General features: G+C 39.4%; 1 protein-coding gene across 1 annotated transcript in view; it reads right to left on the minus strand.

Annotated features, from left to right (window-relative positions):
- Positions 1–588: 588 nt before the first annotated feature.
- The window catches only part of LOC128661450 (chymotrypsin A-like), a 125208-nt gene continuing 98651 nt past the window's right edge, over positions 589–27145 (minus strand). The window contains exons 4-5 of the mRNA XM_053715704.1: positions 970–1103; positions 589–753 (exon numbers count right to left, since the gene is read on the minus strand). Of these exons, the coding sequence (XP_053571679.1) occupies positions 589–753; positions 970–1103 (299 nt within the window). The remainder of the gene's footprint in view (positions 754–969; positions 1104–27145) is intronic.

Consider the following 27145-nt stretch of genomic DNA (forward strand, 5'->3'; position numbering starts at 1 on the left):
TCTAATATGCAAACTAGCACAGTCTAAAACATTTACATAGCAGTTTTTATGCAGACAAGCATACTATGAACAAACTTTATTGCAAAGTTATGCACAGTTTAGATAATGCAACAGACAATGCAAGTCCGTCTGCTGCAAAGTTACCGGACAAGTATATTAAATAAAGTATTTTTTTCCCAAAGTTGTGTTTAGCTTAATTTAGTTAACTCCACACCCATGAACACTGATCTCAGGGCATAGACAAGAAGAAGATTAGGGAAACACAGTACTAGGCCAGCCAACATAGCACAATAAAAGCCCTTAAAAGTTGCAAAGCTTACTGGGAAGAAATATGACTTCCTAGTAGGTAGAGGCACTGTGCTGGTGCTACATATTCCATGTTGTAAAGCAGGCTTTCTACCTTCCACACAGCATTTGCTACTTTATAGTTTGCTGAGAGATAAAGATCTTTCTCCAGGCCCAGCCCTGAAAGGAGACAAGTGAATAAAAAACAATATGCAGTGCTTAAAATACATTGAAGAAGCAGACTACACATAGTTGTAGATGATTCCTATTATTGATAACTTATAGGTACTGATATTGACAAAATTAATAATAATTATTCATAATTTGATCCAACAAGGATCTTAGAACTGAGACACGAGTGTAGACTGCTGGAGATGAGGGAGAGCAGGTAGAATTTCCCCAGGACACAATACCAACCAAGATCCAAGCTCCATTCCTCTGGCACACAAGAGGTCCACCAGTGTCACCCTAAAGGAGGTGCAAGAAAAAAGAGGTTTGTTAGAGTTCTATAGACTCAACCCCTGAAAGATAATGGTTTACCCCCTAAAAATATATATTTTGCACCAAATGAGAGGTTGCTAATTAGAGAACTGTCCTAACTTAGAGGTACTGATAAACAATTTACAAAAAATATATTTCCCTCAGTACAAAAGTGATTCTCACCAGAAAAATGTAAAATCCTACAATGCAGGGGGAGGCACCCGAGGCTCCGGCGCAAATCATGGTTCTAAGGATCTGGCTTCCCCAGTATCTCTTGCATTCAGCATTGGTAAGAAGAGGCAGAGACGCCTGCTGCAGTTTGCTTGAAGTAGTTCCTGCTAAAAGAAAATAATTACACTTTAACAGCTAGAATAGTCTGTGAATATATATATTTTATATATGGTACTTCATTTTGCTATATATATATGTATATTAGACGTGCGTTTCGGGCAAATTTTGTTTTCAGCCAAAATGCCGATTCGGAGATTCGAATGCATCCGAATTTCCGAATCGGAAAATCACAAAAAAATCCGAAAATGAATAAATCAGTTTTCCGAATTTTCCGATCCATTATTCATATTCAGAATTTTTCATTCTTCTAATCTAGACCGCAGTTCCCTGACATTGCCGAAACTAACTAAATCACTAAATAAAGCAATTAACCCCTAAACCGCAGTTCCCCGACATCGCCAAAGCTAACTAAACCTATTAACCCATAAACTGCAGTTCCCAAACATCCCTGACACAAACTAAACCTATTAACCCCTAAACCGCTGTTCCCAAACATCACCAACACGAACTAAACCTATTAACCGCTAAACCGCAGTTCCCCGACATCGCTGACACAAACTGAACCTATTAACCCCTAACCCGCAGTTCCCCAACATCGCCGACACTAACTAAACCTATTAACCCCTAAACTGCAGTTCCCAAACATCGCTGACACTAATTAAACCTATTAACCCCTAAACCGCAGTTCCCAAACATTGTTGACACTAACTAAACCTATTAACCCGAAACCACAGTTCCCCAACATCGCCGACACTAACTAAACCTATTAACCCCTAAACTGCAGTTCCCAAACATCGCCGACACTAACTAAAGCTATTAGCCCCTAAACCGCAGTTCCCAAACATCGCCAACACTAACTAAACCTATTTACCCCTAAATCGCAGTTCCCAAACATTGCTAACACTAACTAAACTTATTAACCCGAAACTGCAGTTCCCAAACATCGCCGACACTAACTAAACCTATTAACCCCTAAACCGCAGTTCCCAAACATTGCTGACACTAACTAAACTTATTAACCCGAAACCGCAGTTACCCAACATCGCCGACACTAACTAAACCTATTAACCCCTAAACTGCAGTTACCAAACATCGCCAACACTAACTAAAGCTATTAGCCCCTAAACCGCAGTTCCCAAACATCGCAGACACTAACTAAACCTATTTACCCCTAAACCGCAGTTCCCAAACACCGCCGACGCTAACTAAACCTATTAACCCCTAAACTGCCCTACACCCACATCGCCAACACTAACTAACACTATTAACCCCTAAACCGCAGCTCCCAAACATCTCCGACACTAACTAAACCTATTAACCCCTAAACCGCAGTCTCCAAACATCGCTGACACTAACTAAACCTATGAACCCCTAAACCGCCCTACATCCACATCGCAAACACTAACTAAAACTATTAACCCCTAAACCGCAGTTCCCAAATATCGCCGACACTAACTAAACCTATTAACCCCTAAACCGCAGTTCCCAAACATCGCTGACACTAACTAAACCTATTAACCCGAAACCGCTGTACACCCACATAGCCAACACTAACTAAACCTATTAACCACTAAAACGCCAGCCCCCACATTGCAACAACCTAAATTAAACTATATTAACCCCTAAACCTAACACCCCCTAACTTTAACATAATTAAAATAGACCTAAATTAAAGTTACAATTATTAACTAAATACCTATTTAAAAATAAATACAAACTTACCTGTGAAATAAAAATAAAACCTAAGCTTGCTACAATATAACTATTTACTAACTACCTAGGTAAAATAAATACAAACTTACCTGTGAAATAAAAATAAAACCTAACATTACAAAAATAAAAAACCTAACATTACAAAAAAAATTAAAACTACAATTGCAAAAAATAATAAACACTAAAATTTACAAAAATAAAAAAAACTATCATTACAAAAAATAACAAGCAAACACCGAGATTACCAGTTTTGCGTTAGAGTCTGTGCGGTGCTAACAAGCAGTTTTCACTCACCGCTCACTTACAGACAGCGCTGGTATTACGGGTTTTTACAACCCAGACAAGAAGTGAGCATTGAGCAAAATTTTGCTCCTTACCGCACTCCAATACCAGCGCTGCTTACGTTAGCGGTGAGCTGGTGTAACGTGCTCATGCACGATTTCCCCATAGAAATCAATGGGGAGAGCCGGCTGAAAAAAAGTCTAACACCTGCCAAAAAGCAGCGTAAAGCTCCTTAACGCAGCCCTATTGATTCCTATGGGGAAATACATTTTATGTCTACACCTAACACCCTAACATGAACCCTGAGTTTAAACACCCCTAATCTTACACTTATTAACCCCTAATCTGCCGCCCCTGACATCGCTGCAACCTACATTATATTATTAACCCCTAATCTGCCGCTCCGGACACCGCCGCCACCTACATTATACTTATGAACCCCTAATCTGCTGTCCCCAACATCGCCGACACCTACATGATATTTATTAACCCCTAATCTGCCGCCCCCAATATCTCCGCCACCTACCTACATTTATTAACTCCTAATCTGCTGCCCAAAACGTTGCCGCCACTATAATAAACATATTAACCCCTAAACAGCCGCACTCTCGCCTCACAAACATTAGTTAAATATTATTAACCCCTAATCTGCCTGCCCTAACATCGACGCCACCTACCTACATTTATTAAACCCTAATCTGCCGCCCCCTATGTCGCTGTCACTATAATAAACATATTAACCCCTAAACCTAAGTCTAACCCTAACCCTAACCCCCCTAACTTAAATATAATTTAAATAAATCTAAATAAAATTACTATAATTAACTAAATTATTCCTATTTAAAACTAAATACTTACCTATAAAATAAAACGGCTAGATTTAGAGTTTTGTCGGTAACGACCCAAAAATCTAATGCCGGCTTTTTTCTGGCCGCACCATAAAAATAACTCTGGTATTGAGAGTCCACATAAAGGCTATAGATAATGGTGTGTGTGAGGGTATGTGAATGAGTGTGTGTGTGTGAGTGAGGGGTGTGTGTGAGGGTGTGTGAATGAGTGTGTGTGTGTGAGTGAGGGGTGTGTGTGAGGGTGTGTGAATGAGGGGTGTGTGTGTGTGAATGAGGGGTGTGTGTGTGTGAGTAAGGGGTGTGTGAGTTAGGGGTGTGTGTGTGTGTGTGAGGGTGTGTGAATGAGGGGTATGTGTGTGTGTGTGTGTGAATGAGGGGTGTGTGTGTGTGAATGAGGGGTGTGTGTGTGTGAGTAAGGGGTGTGTGAGTTAGGGGTGTGTGTGTGTGTGAGGGTTGGGTAAGGGGTTTGTGTGTCTGTCCCTGACTGTCTGTGCGCCTGTCTATTTCTTCAGATGCAGCTTCCTGTAGCTGTTTGTGACTTGATCGCTATTCGCTACAGTGCAGTCATAGTTGTTGTTATACAGAACACACTGCGGCTGTCTCAGCTCTTAATATGGTGGTTTCATGCAGATTGTTTCTGTGAACACTATATGTGAGCACTAGATGGAAAATACTTATAACAGTATACTGCCCTGTTCGAGTCTGGATCGTGGGAGCCGGTTAGATTTACAGAGAGGCCTGTTCGATTCCAGTTCGTGGGAGCCGGTCAGAGCAACCGAGTGGCCTTGAGAGCACGGGGAAAGTTTACTGGGCGACTATAATAGCTCGTATGTTAGTAAGTATATTACTTTGGAGTGCAGGCTGGTATTGACTATACTGATTGTGCACTATGGTGGTGCCTTCTTTTTTTTCCTATTTCTTCAGATGTCTTTAAGCTGAGGCAGGAGGCTCTTTAGGTAAGAGAATGTTTTTTTTTAATCATTAATAGGTTTATAACTATATACAAACGGGTAGATTATGAATCTTGCGTTAGAGGCTATGCGTTGCTAACTTGCAGTTTTTTCTCACCGCTCACTTACCTGCAGCGCTGGTATTACAGGTTTTTACAAACCCGGTGTTAATAGGCAAGAAGTTAGTGTAGAGCAAAATTGTGCTCTATACCGCACTGTACATGCTCGTGCACAATTTCCCCATAGACATCAATGGGGAGAGCTGGCTGAGAAAAAGTCTAACACCTGCAAAAAAGCAGCGTAAAGCTCAGTAACGCAGCCCCATTGATTCCTATGGGGAAACTAAAATTATGTTTACACCCAACACCCTAACATGAACCCCGAGTCTAAACACCCCTAACCTTACACTTATTAACCCCTAATCTGCCGCCCCCAACATCGCCGATACCTGCATTATACTTATTAACCCCTAATCTCTTGCTCCGGACATCGCCGCCACCTACATTATACTTATTAACCCCTAATCTGCTGCCCCCAACATCGCCGACACCTACATTATATTTATTAACCCCTAATCTGCTGCCCACAACATCGCAGACACCAACATAATGGTATTAATCCCTAATCTCCCTCCCCCAATGTCTCCGCAACCTACCTACATTTATTAACCCCTAATCTGCCATCCCCAACGTCGCCTCCACTATTCTAAATTTATTAACCCCTAAACCTAAAACTAACACCCCCTAACTTTAATATAATTTAAATAGATCTAAATACAAATTACTATCATTACCTAAATTATTCCTATTTTAAACTAAATACTTACCTGTAAAATAAACCCTAAGATAGCTACAATATAACTAATAGTTACATTGTATCTAGCTTAGGGTTTATTTTTACTTTACAGGCAAGTTTGTATTTATTTTAACTAGGTAGAATAGTTACTAAATAGTTATTAACTATTTAATAACTACCTAGCTAAAATAAATACAAACTTACCTGTAACAAAAAACCTAACTTGAGTTACAATAACACCTTACACTACACTACAATTAAAGAATTCTATCAGCCAATTGAAATCTAAGGTACGCCATCTTGGATGACATCACTTAAAGGTACATTCATTCCGAAGATTGAAGAGGATGATTGAAGAGGATGCTCCCCGGCGGATGTCTTGAAGATGGAGCCGCTCCACGTCGGAAGGATGAAGATAGAAGATGCCGTCTGGATGAAGACTTCTGCCCGTCTGGAAGACCACTTCTGCCCTTCTGGAGGACCACAATCTTCGGGGTTAGTGTTAGTGTATTGGGTGGGTTTATTTTTTAGGTTAAGGCTTTGGGCAGCAATAGAGCTAAATGCCCTTTTAAGGGCAATGCCCATCCAAATGCCCTTTTCAGGGCAATGGGGAGCTTAGTTTTTTTTAGTTAGGCTTTTATTTGGGGGGTTGGTTGTGTGGGTGGTGGGTTTTACTGTTGGGGGGGTGTTTGTATTTTTTTTTACAGGTAAAAGAGCTGATTACTTTGGGGCAATGCCCCGCAAAAGGCCCTTTAAGGGCTATTGGTAATTAGTTTAGGCTAGGGTTTTTTTTTATTTTGGGTGGGCTTTTTTATTTTGATAGGGCTATTAGATTAGGTGTAATTAGTTTAAAGATCTTGTATTTTTTTTTTCTGTAATTTAGTGTTTGTTTTTTTTGTGGTAATTTAGCTAATTTTATTTAATTTATTTAATTGTATTTAATTTAGGTAATTTATTTAATTGTAGTGCAGTGTTAGGTGTTATTGTAACTTAGGTTAGGTTTTATTTTACAGGTCAATTTGTATTTATTTTAGCTAGGTAGTTAGTAAATAGTTAATAACTATTTAGTAACTATTCTACCAAGTTAAAATAAATACAAACTTGCCTGTAAAATAAAATTAAACCCTAAGCTAGCTACAATGTAACTATTAGTTATATTGTAGCTAGCTTAGGGTTTATTTTATATGTAAGTATTTAGTTTTAAATAGGAATAATTTAGGTAATGATAGTACTTTGTATTTTGATTTATTTAAATTATATTTAAGTTAGGGGGTGTTAGGGTTAGACTTAGGTTTAGGGGTTAATAAATTTAGAATAGTGGCGGCGACGTTGGGGACGGCAGATTAGGGGTTAATAAATATAGGTAGGTGGCGGCAATGTCCGAAGTGGCAGATTAGGGGTTAAAAATTGTATTATAGTGTTTATGTTGCGGGAGGGCCTCGGTTTAGGGGTTAATAGGTAGTTTATGGGTGTTAGTGTACTTTTTAGCACTTTAGTTATGAGTTTTATGCTACAGCGTTGTAGTGTAAAACTCATAACTACTGACTTTAAAATGCGTTAGGAATCTTGTCGGTAGAGGCTGTACCGCTCACTTTTTGGCCCCCCAGGACAAACTCGTAATATCAGCGCTATGGAAGTCCCATAGAAAAAAGACTTTATAAAATTTACGTAAGTAGTTTTGCGGTAAGGCCAAAAAAGTGTGCGGTACACCTATACCTGCAAGACTCGTAATAGCAGCGGGCGTAAAAAAGCAGCGTTAGGACCTGTTAACGCTGCTTTTTTACCTTAACGCACAACTCGTAATCTAGCCGAAAGTGTTTTATTCTTAAAACAAATGTGTAATAAGTCTAGAATACAAAAGATAGAGGGCGCCACATAGTGCAAATCAGACTAATAGAACACAAGGTAAAGGAACAGGTGAAATCTTACTCACGTATTGGAAAGCACAATTGTGCGGTGCAGGCAGGCCGGAACCAATGAGTCGCCTGGCAGACTCCTATGCACACCTGGAACCGAAGGTATCCTCGTCCCACCAAAGGGAGTCCAGAGATACTTATGGTTACCACAGGAAATATTAGGCCACAGTCAGTGGTAGAGATCAGCACTCATACAGACACAGTGGCAAGGAGGTTAAATCCAAAAGGAAGGTGCAGCAGCGAGATAGCAAATGATAAAAATTTATTAAAAGGTTAAAACAATAGCAACGCGTTTCTCAGTGTCACAGCACGGTTTAATCTGGCTATCAGATATCAAATATATTTACTGTTCACGCTTGGCGACTCTTATAGATACCGGCTAGGCATTTTTGTTTTGCCTGTTGTGTATCTTGTTATATCTTCAAATGTGTAATAAAAGTGTATAACTGCGTATTAGACGTCTTCGTATGACACAGTGAAAATTTGGAGTTGAAAAAGTGGAACCACTAAGAAATTTCATGGGACCACTAGCTCTTGGGCAAATTTTCAACCCCTGTACATATATATATAAACTCACTGGCCACTTTATTAGGTACACCTGTTTGCTTGGTAACACAAATTGCTAATCAGGAAATCACATGGCAGCAACACAATGCATTTAGGCATCTAGAAGTGGTGAAGATGACTTGCTGAATCTCAAACCGAGCATTAGGATGGGGATTTAAGTAACTATGAAAATGGCATGGTTGTTGCTGCCAGACAGGCTGGTCTGAGTATTTAAAAAACTGCTGATCTACTTGGATTTAAATGCACAACCATCTCTATGATTTACAGAGAATGGTCCGAAAAAGAGAAAATATCCAGTGAGTGGCAGTTGTGTGGATCAAAATGCCTTGTTGATGTCAGAGGTCAAAGGAGAATGGGCAGACTGGTTCAAGATTATAGAAAGGCCACAGTAACTCAAATAACCACTCGTTACAACTAAGGTATGCAGAATATCATCTCTGAATGCACAACACGTCGAACCTTGAAGCAGATGGACTACAGCAGCAGAAGACCACACCAAGTGCCACTCCTGTCAGCTAAGAACAGGAAACTGAGGCTACAATTCACACAGGCTCACCAAAATTGGACAATAGAAGATTGGAAAAATGTTGCCTGGTCTGATGAGTATCTATTTCAGCTGCGACTTTCAGATGGTAGGGTCAGAATTTGGCGTAAACAACATGAAAGCATGGATCCATTCTGCCTTGTATCAATGGTTCATGCTGGTGGTGGTGTTGTAATGGTATGGGTGATATTTTCTTGGCAACTTTGGGCCCCTTAGTACCAATTGAGCATTGTTTGAACGCCACAGCCTACCTAAATATTGTTGCTGACCGTGTATATCCCTTTATGACTACAGTGTACCATCTTCTGATGGCTACTTCCAGCAGGACAATGAACCATGTCACAAAGCTCAAATCATCTCAAACTGGTTTCTTGAACATGACAATGAGTTCACTGTACTCCATAGTCACCAGATCTCAATCCAATAGAGCACCTTTGGGATGTTGTGGAACGGGAGAGTCGCATTATTTAAAATTAAAATCTTCTATATTTTAATTGGGGGTTTTATAGCTTGAAAATTCCATAAAGTGAATTTACATGATTACCACAATATTTTTTTACCCCCCCTTGCTGGCGAGAAGATAAACATACACTGAATAGGATGATTTATTTAGGCAAGGTAGTCTGCTGCGCTAAAAATGATTGACTCACACAGCACACATATAATGAACTGTACAATACCTGTTATTACACATTTACTGCAACACATAGACAGAGAACTTTTGCAAGTAGCCAGTCTCTGTAGATATTAAAGAAGAGCAGGGGTGCCATCACATACTTGGCAACGTGCACAAAAACTATTGTCGACAATTTTTAGTCTACAGGTGAAACTCTAAAAATTAGAATATCATTCAAAAGTTCATTTATTTCACTAATGCAACCTAAAAGGTGAAACTAATATATGAGATAGACTCATTACACGCAAAGCAAGATAGTTCAAGCCGTGATTTGTCATAATTGGGATGATTATGGCTTACAGCTCATGAAAACCCCAAATCCACAATCTCAGAAAAATAGAATATTGTGAAAAGGTGCAATATTCTAGGCTCAGTGTCCCACTCTAATCAGCTAATTAAGCCATAACACCTTCAAAGGGTTGCTGAGCCTTTAAATGGTCTCTCAGTCTGGTTCAGTAGGAATCACAATCATGGGAAAGACTGCTGACCTGACAGTTGTGCAGAAAACCATCAGTGACACCCTCCATAAGGAGAGAAATCCTCAAAAGTTAATTGCAAAAGAAGTTAGATGTTACCAAAGTGCAGTATCAAAGCACATTAATAGAAAGTTATGTGGAAGGCAAACGTGTGGAAGAAAAAGGTGCACAAGCAGAAGGGATGATCGCAGCCTGGAGAGGATTTTCAGGAAAAGGCCATTCAAAAGTGTTGGGGACTTTCACAAGGAGTGGACTGAAGCTGGAGTCAGTGCATCAAGAGCCACCACACACAGATGGATCCTGGACATGGGCTTCAAATGTCCTATTCCTCTTGTCAAGCCACTCCTGAACAACAAACAACGTCATAATCGTCTTACCTGGGCTAAAGAAAAACAGACCTTGTCTGTTGCTCAGTGGTTCAAAGTCCTCTTTTCTGATGAGAGCAAATTTTGCATCTCATTTGGAAACCAAGGACCCAGAGTATGGAGGAAGAATGGAGAGGCACACACTGCAAGATGCTTGAAGTCCAGTGTGAAGTTTCCACAGTCTGTGTTAATTTGGGGAGCCATGTCATCTGCTGGTGTTGGTCCTCTGTGCTTCATTAAGTCCAGGGTCAACACAGGTGTCTACCAGGAGATTTTGGAGCACTTCATGCTTCCTTCCGCAGACGAGCTCTATTGGGATGCTGACTTCATTTTCCAGCAGGACTTGGCACCTGCCCACACTGCCAAAAGCACCAAAACCTGGTTCAATGACCGTGGGATTACTGTGCTTGATTGGCCAGCAAACTCGCCTGACCTGAACCCCATAGAGAATTTATGGGGCATTGCCAAGAGAAAGATGAGAAACATGAGACCGAACAATGCAGAAGAGCTGAAGGCTGCTATTGAAGCATCCTGGTCTTCCATAACACCTCAGCAGTGCCACAGGCTGATAGCTTCCATGCCACACCGCATTGAGGCAGTAATTGCTGCAAAAGGGGCCCAAACCATGTACTGAGTACATACAGTATGCATGCTTATACTTTTCAGAGGTCCGATATTGTTCTATGTACAATCCTTGTTTTATTGATTGCATGTAATATTCTAATTTTCTGAGATTGTGGATTTGGGGTTTTCATGCTGTAAGCCATAATCATTACAATTATGACAAATCACGGCTTGAACTATCTTGCTTTGCATGAAATGAGTCTATCTCATATATTAGTTTCACCTTTTAGGTTGCATTAGTGAAATAAATGAACTTTTGCACGATATTCTAATTTTTCGAGTTTCACCTGTAATCGATCGATCACATACCGAGCGCACCTGACACCTTACGCGCATGTATTTTTCATGCCGTGCACATTTTTTACTTCAACAAACTAACATAGAACTGACGTCGCCAGTTGGTATCACATATGCAGCACAAGGACTTACACATGCAGAATGGAGATATTTTATACCATTTTCATCTCGCCACACATAAGCAGGCGAAGCAACCCTTGCACATAGTAATAAAGCACTGTAACTCTCTGAAAGCCTTAACAAACACCTAATGCATGCGCAATATCAACCCCTAAACCTCCATCCCCCCACATTACAATTACTAATAAAAGTTATTAACCCCTAAACCGTCATCCCCCACAACGCAAAGTACCTAACAAAACTATTAACACCTAAACCGCCAACCCCCACAACACAAACAGCTAATAAAACTATTAACACCTAAACCGCCAATACCTCACAACACAAACACCTAATGAAACTAATAACACCTAAACCACCAAACCCCACACAACGCAAAGTATCTAATTAAACTATTAACCCCTAAAACAACATCCCCCCCACAATGCAAAGTATTAAACTAATAACTAAGCCCTTTAACCCAACACCCCCTAACTTAACCCCAATTAAAATACACTTAAAAAATTTAAAATATACTAACTACCTTAAAAATTTTTTTACAAAAATAAAAAAAACCTAAATTACAAAAAACCCTAACATTACATAAAATAAAAAAAACTAAGATTACTAAAAATAGAAATCCCTAACAGTACAGAAAATAAAAAAAATCTACCCTTACAAAAAAGGGCATTTTGTATGGACCCATTCAAAATAAAAAAAAGCCCTAATCTAAAAAAATAAATACATTTTTTTTTTTAAAAATCGGTACTTACCATTGATGAAGGGCGGCAAAGAATCAAAGTCAAATTAGCCAATCAGCCGGCTAGAGACCACATGAAGAGGACCTCTATGTCCCCTGGATGAATATAAGGATCGACCGCTTAGATGACCTCCACGCCTCCGCCACCAGGATGAAGATAGAAGATGGACCGTGATTGATTAGGATTTTTCTCTGCCTGGATGAAGATGTTTCGTTTTTTTTTAGATTAGAGTTTTGTTTTTTTAATGGGCTGAAAAAGAGCTGAATTCCATTTTAAGGACAATGTCCATACAAATGCCCATTTCGGGGCAATGGGTAGATTAGTTTTTTTTTTAGTTAGTTTCATTCTATTTTGGGGTGTGGGGTTTGTATTGTTAGGGGGTAAGTTGTTTATTTTTTTGGCAAAAGAGCTGTTAACCTTAGGGCAATGCTCTACAAAAGGCCATTTAAGGGCTATTAATAGTTCATTTATAGATTAGGGGGATTTTATTTTGGGGTGGGTTTTTGTGTATTTTTTAATTTTTTAAGGTAGTTAGTATATTTTTAATTTTATTTAAGTGTATTGTAATTGGGGTTAAGTTAGGTTAGGGGACTTAGTTATTGGTTTAATACTTTGTGTTGTGGGGGATGGCAGTTTAGGGGTTAATAGGTTTATTAGGTATTTTGCATTGTGGGGGATGGCGGTTTAGGGGATAATTAGTTTATTAGGTAGTTTGCATTGTGGGGGTGGTGGTTTAGGGGTTAATTGGTTTATTAGGTAGTTTGCGTTTTGAGGGGATGCAGATTAGGGGTTAATTAGTTTATTAGGTAGTTTGCGTTGTGGGGGGATGGTGGATTAGGGGTTAATTGGCTTATTAGGTAGTTTGCATTGTGGGGGATGGGGGATTAGAGGTTAATACATTTTATTAGTGATTGCATTTTGGGGGCATGGTGGTTTAAGGGTTAATAACTTTTATTAGTGATTTTTTTGCCAGTTTAGATTTTTATGTGTGAATTCTATATTTTATAAATGTTTTAGTTACACATGCAAAATGATATACCAGCGTAAGTTACTGGCGACGCCAGAAATGTGTAGTTGCGTACATTTCTGAATCTCGCCAGTCTCTCTGACTTACGGCAGTTTATAATATGGCAGCACATGTTATGTGATTCACCCAATGTGTGAGGTGAATTTACAGTGACGTGGGTTTCAGCAGTTACACTGAAAATAATGCCACATATGTAATATCGCCCCAGGTTCTAACTATGGTTTGTGCTGTTCGGTCACCTGTCCTGCTTTCAGAGCCGCTGCTTGCTGAGAGTAAAGTAATGTGCTCAGTACAGGGGAAGTCAGTACAGGCAGGGCCGGCCTTAGGGCAAGGTAAGTGAGGCGGCTTCCTTGGGCCCTGCGGTTAGGGGGGCCCTGTCGCGCCAGTTGAAACAAAATTGTTTTTTTATTACATTTTTTTTTTTTGCTTTTGCCATTATTTTTTTTTGCCGCCATTTTAAATTTTGTCGTAACTTTTACCCCAGGAAAATTTCAGGAGTGAGGAGTGGCCGAGTGGATGCACAGGTGACAGGCACAGCACTTACACATCATGATACAATATGAATAATTGGAGGATATACACTATTATTCTGTTCTCCAATCATTCAGCTCTTGCAAGGCTAAGAAGGTGGTGACTGGTGGTGAGAGGGGAGGAGGCGGAGCACCAGGAGGCGGGATCAGTGAGAGGACGGTTACTCAGTCCAGTCAGTGAGGTGCACAGAGAGATTGGGCAACTGTGGGAGTTGCAGCAGCATTCAGAGACAGAGAGAGTGGGAGTGTGTGGGACCGACCGAGGAGCAGACAGGAGTAGTCAGGGGCTGGCTGCCTGCCTGGGCCTGGGCGGTTTCTGTTGCAGACTGCAGACAGTTGATATATATTGGTAAGCACTAAGCAGAGGAGCGAGCTAAGGCAGAGTCAGATCAGATGATATATAAGATTAGAAGAACTACTACTCAGTCTCTCTCTATAAACTTTTCCCATTTCCCCTACTAAAGCACACGGCCTCGTCTGTACATAAAAATTACAATACCGGCTCTGACGTCTCTGACCTGCCAGATAATGATTGCCAATTAAAAGGTTTTGATTTTCAAATTGAAATGCAACCAATGAATGCATAATAAAAATTATAATGTATATATTACAAATCGATAGGTATTAAAAATAATGCTAGCTTAGTTAATCATGTACTGTCCATTTTTAATACCTAAAATATTTCTTACTTTTTTTTAAATTTATTTTCCTTTTTTTTTAATTTTACTTTTATTATTATTATTATTATTATTATTTTGGTGTTTATGGGGGTACTTTCAAATCAAATAAAACTCTGAGGAACCAAAATTTTAAACTACCTAGGCTGTTAACTCAAAATATAATTAATTCAAAATATTCAATATTTATAAAATATTTGTTTGTGGGGCGTGGTTAGGAATCGGCCATGATCGGTCGCAATTTCTGAAGCTTCCTGAGCAATCCTAACAATCTGCCAGCTACTTTGAAAAATATCTCTCATCCCATCTCATACTTTTGATATTTAGCTACTTTACATTTTATTGATCTGAGATATACAGAGATTACTTTATTTGAACTCCTGGGACCTGAACTAGTCTGTTGTGAACCTAGGCCGCGGCCTTCTTTTGAGCTCACAACACCCTGCTGGTCAACCGGATCAAGCTGCTGTTACTATCTCTCAACCTTTTTATCCAGTTCGCTTACATACTTCTGCGACATGGAGATCTGCGCAGACTTATTGATCAGCTGGAACGTAAGATGCACGATGGATATAACAGCCTACTAATAACATTGAAAGCACCATTTATGGAGGAAGATAATAATGAACCTACTGCAATAGAGGAGAAAGACCTACAAATGCACCACCCTAGTTCTCAGCTGAATCGGAGAGCCCACTCCACCAAGACTGTCCCTGTGTGCGGTACAGGAGATCTATGTGAGAAATGTCTACCCTTAGTATCTAGTCCAGTCGAGGAGGAAGCAGACGATCCTCTGGAGCAGAATACCAGAGAAACACTAAAGCTAGAGGTGACTACATTCTCAGTCAATACCCGGAGAGCGCACACAAAGATCAGGGAAGTGCGGAGCATAGAGCAGTAGATCGGGTGTTGTGTCAAAACTGGTGATCTATCAAAATCGGGAATCGGAAATTCCCGGAACTCCGCCCACACATCTCTTGTAAGCAAACACTAGCCTAACCTCCACCCAGCTACCTCCCACTGTTGGTACAAGCCCACATAACATTTACTATAATAGCATTTGTGACAGCTAGTCATGTACCGAGGCAGGGTATTTATTATCAGTGTATTTATTATTTACTCTATAAAGTGTAGGCATATGGCAGCGTTTATTAGTGAATATTTAAATTGCATATGGGTAATATGTCTACACTATATAGAGTAAATAATAAATGCACTGATAATAAATACCCTGCCTCGGTACATGACAAGCTGTCACAAATACTATGTTGTCAATAACACTGATAATAAATACCCTGCCTCGGTACATGACAAGCTGTCACAAATACTATGTTGTCAATAACATAGTAAATGTGACGGCTCATCAGTACCAACAGTGGGTGGTAGCTGGGTGGAATTTGAGAGAAGTGGGATTTATTCTGTGCGGAGGAGCTTAGGCGTAGTGTTTGCTTACTGGAGATGTGTGGGCGGAGTCCCGGGAATTGCCGATTCCCAATTTATATAGTCACCAGATTCGACACAACACTGGTCGAAGGTGGATTCCTATATCGGGACCTCGATTAATACGGAGCCCCGAATAGCTACTTCCCATCACAGATGCCTTCAGCCTACCAGAGATGGATACACAACTACAGCCCTCAGAACACTGTGGAGCGCAAGGCAGGTCCCAAACTATTACCTACTCAGACTGGTTAGAACCTCATGCAGAACAGGAATAGGCTAAAATGCCTGTTAACGGTCGGGCAGTTCTCGATCTCAGTGACATGTTGCAAGAAGGTTATATAGTACATGACTATGGGACAATGCCTGACAGTAGGTTATTTTCAGAAAATGTCCTGCAAAAACTTTACCGCAGAAATGTAACCGTTCATAAGGACTAGAATAACTGACAATGAAGATGTATGGCTGAGTGCCTTATTTTATTTTGTGCCAAGTTGATATATTTTTTCCTATATAGCTAATTTTCCCTTTTGGTTTGCGAGTCAGTAATCTGTAAATGTTAATATATGTGACCTACAATACCATACTTGCATTTAGGCTGAACATTCTAGTACACTGTATACATTGCAGAGGTCTGGGAGCATGTTGTTTGGTGCTCTTAAAGGTAAATTGAAATGTACATCTTCTCTCTGAGGTATACTATGGCTGATCACAAACTATATTGTTATCCTGCCTCCTAGCAATCATTTGATCTATAATTAGATTGTTTCTCATATACATGAACTAGTTCCCTGGCCTCTACTTATAACAAGCAATACTCTATAGCTAACATGTCAGATCCAATACACATATCTCTCCTCTGCTCACTACAGGTCATACTTAACAATGCTACCTTGTATACTTGAGGTGTATGTCTTTTCTAAGCAGTTATTACTGATATTTAGATTCTGAACTAAGCTGTTGTAATAGCCACTGTTTTATTTTGCAGACATATTTCCTCCTTCTCCTTCAGCCGGCGAGGGAGGGCGAGGACATTAAGTAGCAACCCTTGGCAACATTAATTAGCTCATTCACCTGATGTTATAATAGCTAACACTGAGAAGGTAGACATAAATCCCCTTAAAGGGACATGAAACCCAAACATTTTCTTTTATTATTTAGGTAGAACATACAATTTTAAACAACTTTCCAATGTACTTCTATTATTTAATTTGCTTCCTTTTCTTGTAATCCTTTGTTGAAAAGTTTATCTAGTATAAGCTCAGGAGCAGCAAAAAATATAGGTTGGTTCTAACTGCTGATTGGTGGCTGCATATATATACTGATTGTCATTGGCTCACCCATGTGTTCAGTTAGAAACCAGTAGTGCATTGCTGCTCCTTCAACAAATGATACCAAGACAATGAAGCAAATTTGATCATAGAAGTAAACTGGAAAGTTGTTTAAAATTGTATGTTCTACCTAAATCATGAAAGAATATTTTTGGGTTTCATGACCCTTTTAACTTTGTCTGTTCACAATGCCCTATAGAATTTGCCATATGTATGCTTAAAACCTCTAAAAAACGGGAATATCATTCTAAATCATATTACTGGTAAGTTGGAGGGTATAGTAGGCCCTGCGACAGTAAGAGACATTAATCACAGGTACATATACTAAAAGAGGCCATAATCCACCCATACTATAACTAAATATGTTAACATGCTTTCATAGTCTATATACTGTTATGACTATATTGTACTGTTATCCACAGATGTCTGCTATGCTTATAATAATGGGTATATTCTACCCTATAGAATTTAAGCATACATGCTACTTTGCTAACTGGCTTATTGTTTTCTTTTTTTATATATTTTTTTTCCTTTAACGTCCTGTAACCCCCCCATACTTTACATAGTATTATAGTTTGTGAGATGCTACACCTCTACAGCTCCATATTTCACACAGCCTATTCCACATTTGAAATATTCTTTGCTAACCCTTTGGACTGTTTATTGTGACCTGTCCGGCCACATATAACTTAATGTGTAAGAGCACCCATGATATTGCTCTTGAACCCCCAAAACACATAAGAAATAGCCCGACCCCCCTTCACATTATTGTAGCGGTGTTTACCCGCTGAATCACCTCCCTCATTGTTTGTCAGCATATTGACTCAAGTCGTCACTTAGCTAGCAGTAAATCTTGATACCTTGATGCTTTTTTCTTTTTTTTTCTTTTTTTAATAACCATGATATAGTCAGCATTTCCACAATACCTCATACTAGAAATGTTCTTATCAAGATAGCAGAATTATAAGGGTCATGCTTGTAGCTACAAAGCTTTGTATCATCCCTGTATCACTTGGTCCAGAAGTGGCCATTATAATAACTACCTTCACTTTCTAGAATATAAACTTAAAGATAGGTTTCCAAACTTATGTTAAACATCATGACTCATAATAACTCTGTACTATTTCTCATTATCTGGTTGTAACACTGTTTTGAATATTACTCTTGACTACTCATGTATGTTAAATGTATACTTATAGATTGATCTCAAACCTCAATAAAAAATTTGTTTGGATGTTTTATTATTTTTCTCTGTACATTGAAAATATAAAGTCAGAGTGCTCTAAAGGTGTATGTATCACATTTGCTGTCTATTTGGCTATTAAGGGGTTAATATTTTTTTCTTAATTTAATTGAAAGAAAAAAAAATCTACAGTTAGTTTTGCCAGCCAGTGGAGAAACGTTTGATCCAATGAATGAATTGTAATGTAATCTCTTGTTGAATATAACTCTTATTGAAAGGGAGCTGTTACCTGCTTGGTGACTTGATTAACAGAGTCTGAGATTAAAGGGACAGTACACTGTAAAACATTTTTTATATTAATGTATTTTCAATGACTTGTTACACCAGCTGCTGAGTATAAAATGTATGAGAAATTGCATTTTCAGTTTTATTTGTGTATATGAAGTAGCTGGTTTTCTTTTGTGCTTTTAAGCCACAGTCTATTACAATGGGTTGAGCTTGGAGGTAATATCAGATCTCATTATGTTATGATAATTATCACTTTGTGTACACACACTTGCTTCCTTATCTTATATTTGTCTGGAAAACTGAAGCTCAATACATAGAGAGAACAATGGAAAATTATAATTTTTTACTTAACTATCCTGCACCCCTGTAAGCTACCTCTGTACCTTTCACTACCTAGGTCCATCTACTGATATTTTCACATAAAGGTGTGTTCATTTCATTCACAACTTGCTTGTTTTTTGAAGTTAGTTCCTTTACCTAGCTGCATTATTGAGACAAGCCATAAGGATTGCCTTACTCTTACTAAGAGCTCCAGGATTCTCTACTTGTGTCCTGTGGAATACAACAACCTAATCTTTGTCTACTAAAACCTTCACTTCTCAGGAAAAGACTGTTTCTAAACTCAAACGCTGACTTTTAACAACGCAGCTATTCAGCTGCATTCAAGCCGCTCATTTAAAGTGTGCTTTTGGCACAACTGCCTCTGACACCAACAACCTCTTATTTGAACTGAACACAGGAAAGCGCAAGTATACATTTGTATCTCAAGACTAAGATATTGAAGCTTTGTTACTTAGCATAATTTGTTACCTTTATTTGCATAACATCAGAGACTGACCTCACCCTGCAGCTTTGCTCACGACTGCACAGCTACTTTGCATTGTCTCCGCCTACCTGTCAGCACTTCCATAGTCTGTGTCTCTGCTGTTCAATTTCCAAATCTTAAACTTCATATAACTTAACTCCTGTATATCATAGGACTCTACAACTTCAGTATTGCAAGATTCACCATATGTAAATTCTTATGTTATAACACACTTACCTTATTGTTTATCTGATGAAGTGTAACAACCATTTACACCAGTACATCATAGAAGTGTGTTTAATATTGCTACACATCTGAATAGCACTAATTTACTATTCCATATAAAACCTAGGAATCATATTATCTTGCTATATGAGTCCTGATTCACTCACTAATCTATGTGAGTTGAAGTACATAAATAGCTACATTCCACAACTTATATGATTATTCTGGAACTCTAGAGGAAAACCTAACAACCCCACTGTGATTTTTTTAATTTCTTCTGCTGGCTGTGTTTACTTAGGCTCAGTGGAGGCTCCTCCATAGAAACACATCTGCACGTTAACCCCAAAGAAAAAAGAAAAAAGGAAAGAAAATACATTTTTAGGCTGAATAAATATAATTTCTCCAATAGCCCCCTATTGGAAAAATTATATTTATTCAGCCAAAATTTTTTCCAGTCTAGACTGTCCAGTTTCATTAGAAAAAAATCATTTTATATACCTCTATACCTCTCTACCGCAAGTGCGGTAGAGAGGTATAGCCTGCCATAGCCCTTTGCATATTTTTTCTATGTGCCTGCTGCACTGCCCATAACAGAGCCTATACCTTTCTTAATCGCACAATTTTCAATGTCCGAGTTGGGCCATTTCTATGGGCGAGCAGCAGGGGGAGCACTTTTTTTAAAGTTTCCTTCTTTTCTTTGCTGGCTGCGATGATCGATTGCACAAGCCAGGTACAGGAAGTAAGTTACAGGAGTGCTGCAGGATTGTGGCTGTGTGGGAGAGACATGAAGAAGACACATAGAGCTGTAGGGTGTACCGTGTGACTGAGTATGGAGGACACTAAGCTGTGATGGTGAACTGCATGCAGCAGCAATGGTAAGGAGGAGTTGAATCCGTATTTGCAAGCATACACATGGTGATGAATATTAATTGGAGCTTCCGCAGAATAATGATCATGTATTGTGTGTGTCGCCATATACAAGCATGCACATTTTTTTTAATGGGAAATGCATTACAAAAAATGTATGTAGTCTATGTGTATGTGTGTGTAGTGTTTATGTACGTAGTCTGTGTGTATAGTGTGTATGTATAGTGTGTATGTATTTATGTTTGTGTAATGTGTATGTCAATGCAGTGTGTCTGTGTATGTCTAAAATGCGTATCTATCATATATACATAGTTTCACATTTAAGGGGTGGGTCTTTGTTTCAAGGGGCAGAGTCTAGTGCCCCACCATCATCAAAATTCACCAGCCACCACTGCTTAGGCTATTCAATAGCTGAGACTCCACTATCAAATTTTCAGTATAGGTTGGGATTAGTGATGTCGCAAACCTAAAATTTTGTGTTCGCGAACAGCGAACGCGAACTTCCACGAAAGTTTGTGAACAGGCGAACCAGGCGAACAGCCATTGACTTCAATAGGCAGGTGAATTTTAAAACCCACAGGGACTCTTTCTGGCCACAAAAGTGATGGAAAAGTTGTTTCAAGGGGACTAACACCTGGACTGTGGCATGCCGGAGGGGGATCCATGGCAAAACTCCCATGGAAAATTACATAGTTGATGCAGAGTCTGTGTTTAATCCATAAAGGGCATAAATCACCTAACATTCCTAAATTGTTTGGAATAACGTGCTTTAAAACATCAGGTATGATGTTGTATCATTTAGGTAGTGTAAGGGTTATGCCCGCTTCACAGTGACAGACCAAACTCCCCATTTAACGCACCGCAAACAACAGCAAACAGTCCATTTGCACAACCGCAAACTCCCCATTTGCACAAGGTTGGATACCAAGCTAGCCATGTCCCGTTCCTTGTCCTCACTGATGTCACTGCGCGTGCAATCACTTCCTGGGGTAACAGAAAATGCTTCACCCACAAGATGCTCCTATTATATTACTGCACTGAGGATGCTGCCTGTATTTGTGTGTCCTGCTCCCTGGCCGGAGAGCACAGGGGACACCAGGTCGAGCTGCTGAATGAAGCTTCTGAGAAGAAGAAAAAGAAACTGAGAAATGTTCTGCAGAAACTGACCACAAAGAGAGAGGAGACTGAGAAAAGAGTCCAGAGTCTGCAGAAGCACAGGAGAGGGGTGCAAGAGAAAGCAGCTGGTGTAACAGAGAGACTCACTGCCCTGATTAGGGACATCAGGAAACAGCTGGAAGACCTAGAGAAGCGAGTCCTGAGTGAGATCACCCGGCAGCAGGAGCAGGTTTTACTCACAATCTCTGATCTGATCCAGCAGCTGGGAAAAAGAGAACGACGAGCTAACCAGGAAGATTTGTCACATTGAGGAGCTGTGCAACATGACTGACCCATTAACTGTCCTACAAGAACAGGAATCACACAGAGATGAGATGCTTGGTCGGTCCTCCTACTTCCAAGTTCCAATTTGGGGCACTGCGCGTGCAATCTAATGTGCCACCAGATAGGAGTGGTGTGTTAACTAGTACTATTCTTATCAGTTTAATCCCTGTTACGTGCCCTATCAGGGGACGTGTATATGGCATCGATTTTAGGAACCCGGAGATGATTTTAGGAACCGGGAGATGGAAAAAGATGTTTGGTCAGTCCGGCCACGAGATAGATAGATACATAGATTAGATAAATAGATCAATAGATGCAATAGATACATTTGATGATAGATACGATAGATAGATTTGATAGATACATAGATAGATTTGATAGATAATTTCCCAGACAGAGAATTACAAGACGGGCAGTCTGCGACCCATGGTAAGGTTCCCAGAGGCAGTTGCGGCACCCGAGGCACCAGATATGAGTGGTGGCACTGAGCGAGTAGGCACAGTATATGCTGTGGGCCTGACACACAGGCTGGCAGTGGCAGGCAGGCAACTGCTATTAGATTACACTAGCAGACTGATGTAAAAGTTTTTTTTTTTAAAGTTACACTACTGTTACACCAGATATGACTGGTGGTGGCACTGAGCAAGTAGGCACAGTATATGCTGTGAGCCTGACACACAGGCTGGCAGTGGCAGGCTGGCCTGGCAACTGAAATTAGATTACACTAGCAGACTGATGTAAAAGTTTTTTTTAAAATTTACACTAATGTTACACCAGATATGAGTGGTGGCACTGAGCGAGTAGGCACAATATATGCTGTGAGCCTGACACACAGGCTGGCAGTGGCAGGCAGGCAACTGCTATTAGATTACACTAGCAGACTGATGTAAAAGTTTTTTTTAAAAAATTTACACTACTGTTACACCAGATATGACTGGTGGTGGCACTGAGCAAGTAGGCACAGTATATGCTGTGAGCCTGACACACAGGCTGGCAGTGGCAGGCTGGCCTGGCAACTGAAATTAGATTACACTAGCAGACTGATGTAAAAGTTTTTTTTTTTAAATTTACACTAATGTTACACCAGATATGAGTAGTGGCACTGAGCGAGTAGGCACAGTATATGCTGTGAGCCTGACACACAGGATGGCAGTGGCAGGCAGGCAACTGCTATTAGATTACACTAGCAGACTGATGTAAAAGTTTTTTTTTAAAATTTACACTACTGTTACACCAGATATGACTGGTGGTGGCACTGAGCAAGTAGGCACAGTATATGCTGTGAGCCTGACACACAGGCTGGCAGTGGCAGGCTGGCCTGGCAACTGAAATTAGATTACACTAGCAGACTGATGTAAAAGTTTTTTTTTTAAAATTTACACTAATGTTACACCAGATATGAGTAGTGGCACTGAGCGAGTAGGCACAGTATATGCTGTGAGCCTGACACACAGGATGGCAGTGGCAGGCAGGCAACTGCTATTAGATTACACTAGCAGACTGATGTAAAAATTTTTTTTTTTTTTTTAAATTTACACTACTGTTTTTGTCCACTAGCCAACTATACTTTTAGATATTGTCCATTAGAAAACTATACTTTAATTGTACGTCCAGTAGCCAAATATACTTTTATTGTTCACTAATAATTGGTTAGTAAGTAAGTGAACAGATACAAAGTGTCCTGTAAATTTGTTGACATGGAAATGCTTGAAATAACAAATCACCTTTATTTTTATTTAAAAATAGGAGTTGTCAACCATAACGCCGTATTTTCTAAACCTGGATTGGTTTGGCAGAGACAAGTTTTGTCGTGGTCCAGTGACAGACCATTTGAAAAGGAGTCACATCCGTTGGCAGTGCAATTGGTGAGTCAGAAATGTCATATAATTTTTTTATATAAATATATATATATATATATATATATATATATATATATATATATATATATATATATATATATATATATATATATATAATTTGTAGTAGAAAGTGAAGGGCACTTAAGAATCACATCAAAGACAGAGTCGACGTTTCGGCCCTATTAAGAGCCTTCCTCAAGACATAGAAAATCTGTAGAACAAGAAAAAAGGAAATATATGTACAAACACAAAATTATGCGATCAAGTGTGAAAACAAACACCCACCACCAGGATAAACAGGATACACTTTAACTCATGACTACCAAAAGGCCATGATACACAGTAATAACACAGTAATCCACTAAACACAATCTATTATCAAGAAACAACCTGCGGAGCAGCCATATAGGTATTGCATAGTCATGTCAAACTGCATACCTCACTTCATACAGCTAAGGGCAATAGAATAATATCCTACTAAAACCCTAGCATACTCACAATGCTAAAGCAAACCTGCTTAAAGTCTTTCTGGGGTACTATATAAATATAAATAACAATCAAAAATAGATATTAACCGGTAAGCAATATCTAACCATGCACACATATGTATGGTCCATCTCCAAACACAAACCATAAACAATATAAAGCATGGAATCATTAAGATTAGCTGTTACAAAACAGCCTCACTTTACACATAGTGCATACAAATCATCAAACCCACTAAAAAAATACTAATGTACTGAATGTACTTATGTACTATACAGTGCATCATCATAAAGTTAATAGCTCATGTGTTTAATGAATAGGCAAATAAGCTCTAGTAGGTTCACGGCCACAAAGGAAAATCCACTAGTGAAATATCGCTAGGAAACTGTGATGCCCAGAGATCTAATAAAAACTTACCACAGTGTTAAAAATATATAGAGCAAGCCGCTATTCAGGTGAAAAGATATGATGCGTTCAATACAAGTGTTACTCAAGACATAATGCATGTAGAAAAAATACAGCTACCGTGGAATCATATGTTACCAAAGCACTAATATGTAAACAAACCAAGGAGTAATCTCAGCACTAGTTATACCAACTAAGAACAAAAGAAAAAGGGGCCAGTCGGTAATGTATGTCAAGACACAAAACCATAATTGCATACGTCAAACTAAGCCCTCTAATACATAGAACAAACAATGAGGACGCTCCGTGTAACGGAAAGCTAACCGTAAATACAGATCATACTAACAACAGTGATGGAAGATAGAAAAACCGCCAACTTTACCTCATATCGGCACGTAGCCGTGCTCCACAATCATGATAATGTGTTAATACACCTGAAGCACCTGTACGGCTTATATTCATAAGAGGAGCAATTCAATTGGTCCAAACAAGGGGGCGTTTGGCTACGTAGCTAAATCAACTAATCGGTGAGTGTCATAGACCTGAAAGCAGCTGTTGTCTAAAACAACGATATATACACATAGACAAGACGGAGCAGAACTGTCAATAAACCCCACATGATGCCAAACAACAACCACCCGATACAAACTAATATACCTTAACGACAAACCAATGTTTCAAGCGTTTAGCAAAGCTACAATCTAACGTAACTGTAAACAAACCAGGAGGAGCAATACAATAGGTCCAAACCAGGGGGCGTGTGGTTGCGTAGCTAAATCAACTAATCCATCAGTGTCATAGACCCGAAAACAGCTGTTGCCTAAAACAGCGTTATATACACATGGACAGGGTGGAGAAGAACTGTCAATAAACCCCACATAATGCCAAACAACAACCACCTGATACAAACTACTATACCATAACAACAACCCAATGTTTCTAGAGTTTAGCAGGGCTACAATATAACGTAACTGTAAACACAAAAGGATTGAAACTCAAGCGTAGCCAGGTTTTCAAGTTAGTCAAGGAAGTGGCAGACAACCAAAGTACAACATATATCACAATTATTTAGATCAGACAACCGCTCCATACCCGAGGTACTCCAGATTACTAATCCACACTATAAAATTGGAAGGAACCTAAGGCAATATTTTAGGAACCAACAGTAGAATATAAGTGCAAGCCACCCACTTAGTATGACACAAACATATGCCCTCAATGTGTTCACGAAGGGACGATATTAAGAGAGCCCACAGTATTAAATCAACTATAAATAACACTCAGTGGCAAACATCACACTGAGAAGTATACAGGGGAAGCCCCACTCACAGACATTATTATAAACAAGCTAAGCCCAATAGTGTGTGGGTGCTACATAATGTTTAGTCAGCAAATACATGGAATATGCTACAGTAGTTAAATGCAAAATCATACAGATAAACATATAGCCAAACAAAGTATATAGGTATATCACATTATGCAGCTTCAATGGTAGATAGAATACTAGCTGGATATTAGTAAAATAATGCATAGTCCAAGTGGACATTAAGCCCATGGGGACTAAGTGTATTGAGCCTGTAGATCCATCTGCTTTCACAACACAAAAGTTCCTTATGCCTGTCACCACCCCTCCTTGGTGGGACCACCATGTCGATTAGCATAGCTCTTAGGTAGGATATGGGGTGATTAGACTCCAGGAAGTGGCGAGCAACAGGTTGATCAGACTGCCCTTCTTTAAAGGCAGCCCTAATTGCACTCTTATGATTTGCCAGTCTTTCTCGGAAACTAGTACTTGTTTTACCAATGTAGTTTCTTCCACACGGACAAGTGAGGAAGTATACTACAAACTAGGATGTGCATGTGAGTCTATGCCTGATCAAGTATGTTTTAGTGGAATGTGGATGATGAAACCTCTGTCCTGTCAGTAATGAATTACAGGTGACACAGCTGCCACATTTAAAGCAGCCCATTTTAGTCTTGGCCAGCCAGGACCTGGCACTGCGCCAGGGGTCTGTTTTCATCAGTAGTGTTTTAACGCTATGTCCACTCCTATGTACCACCCTTGGTGGGGGTATCTCTGTGAATGGTAACGTTGAATCTCCTTTTATGAGATGCCAGTTCTTTTTAACAATCTCCCCAATTTGTTTAGTTGCTGGACTATACCCAGTCACAAAATTAATGGTTGAATCAATCTCTTCATTTTCATATTTTTGTTTTCTTTGAATCAAAGTGGTCTGATCTAAGTGGATCACCTCATTCATTATTTCAGTCACCATTGTTTGGCTATAGCCCCTTTCCAGAAATCTTATCTTCATTTCATTAAGCTGTGTTAGTTTTTTGGATGGGTCTGAGTTGTTACAGATTACCCTCAAGAGCTGGGATTTGATAATGCCTTTCTTTAACTGCATAGGATGAAAACTGTTACTTTGAAGAAGGGTGTTCCGATCCGTCGGTTTTGAGTAGAGAGTGGTCTTCAAAATACACCCGACATCAGTTGCAGATTTAAATATGCATAGATCCAAAAAATGTATCTTTTACTCATCTCTTTCACTTTTTAGGGTAATTGATGGTTCTGCATTATTGAGATAGTGAATCCATTCCGTTAACTCATCA

The sequence above is a fragment of the Bombina bombina genome, chromosome 1 (genome assembly GCF_027579735.1).
Source record: "Bombina bombina isolate aBomBom1 chromosome 1, aBomBom1.pri, whole genome shotgun sequence".
NCBI classification, from domain to species: domain Eukaryota; kingdom Metazoa; phylum Chordata; class Amphibia; order Anura; family Bombinatoridae; genus Bombina; species Bombina bombina.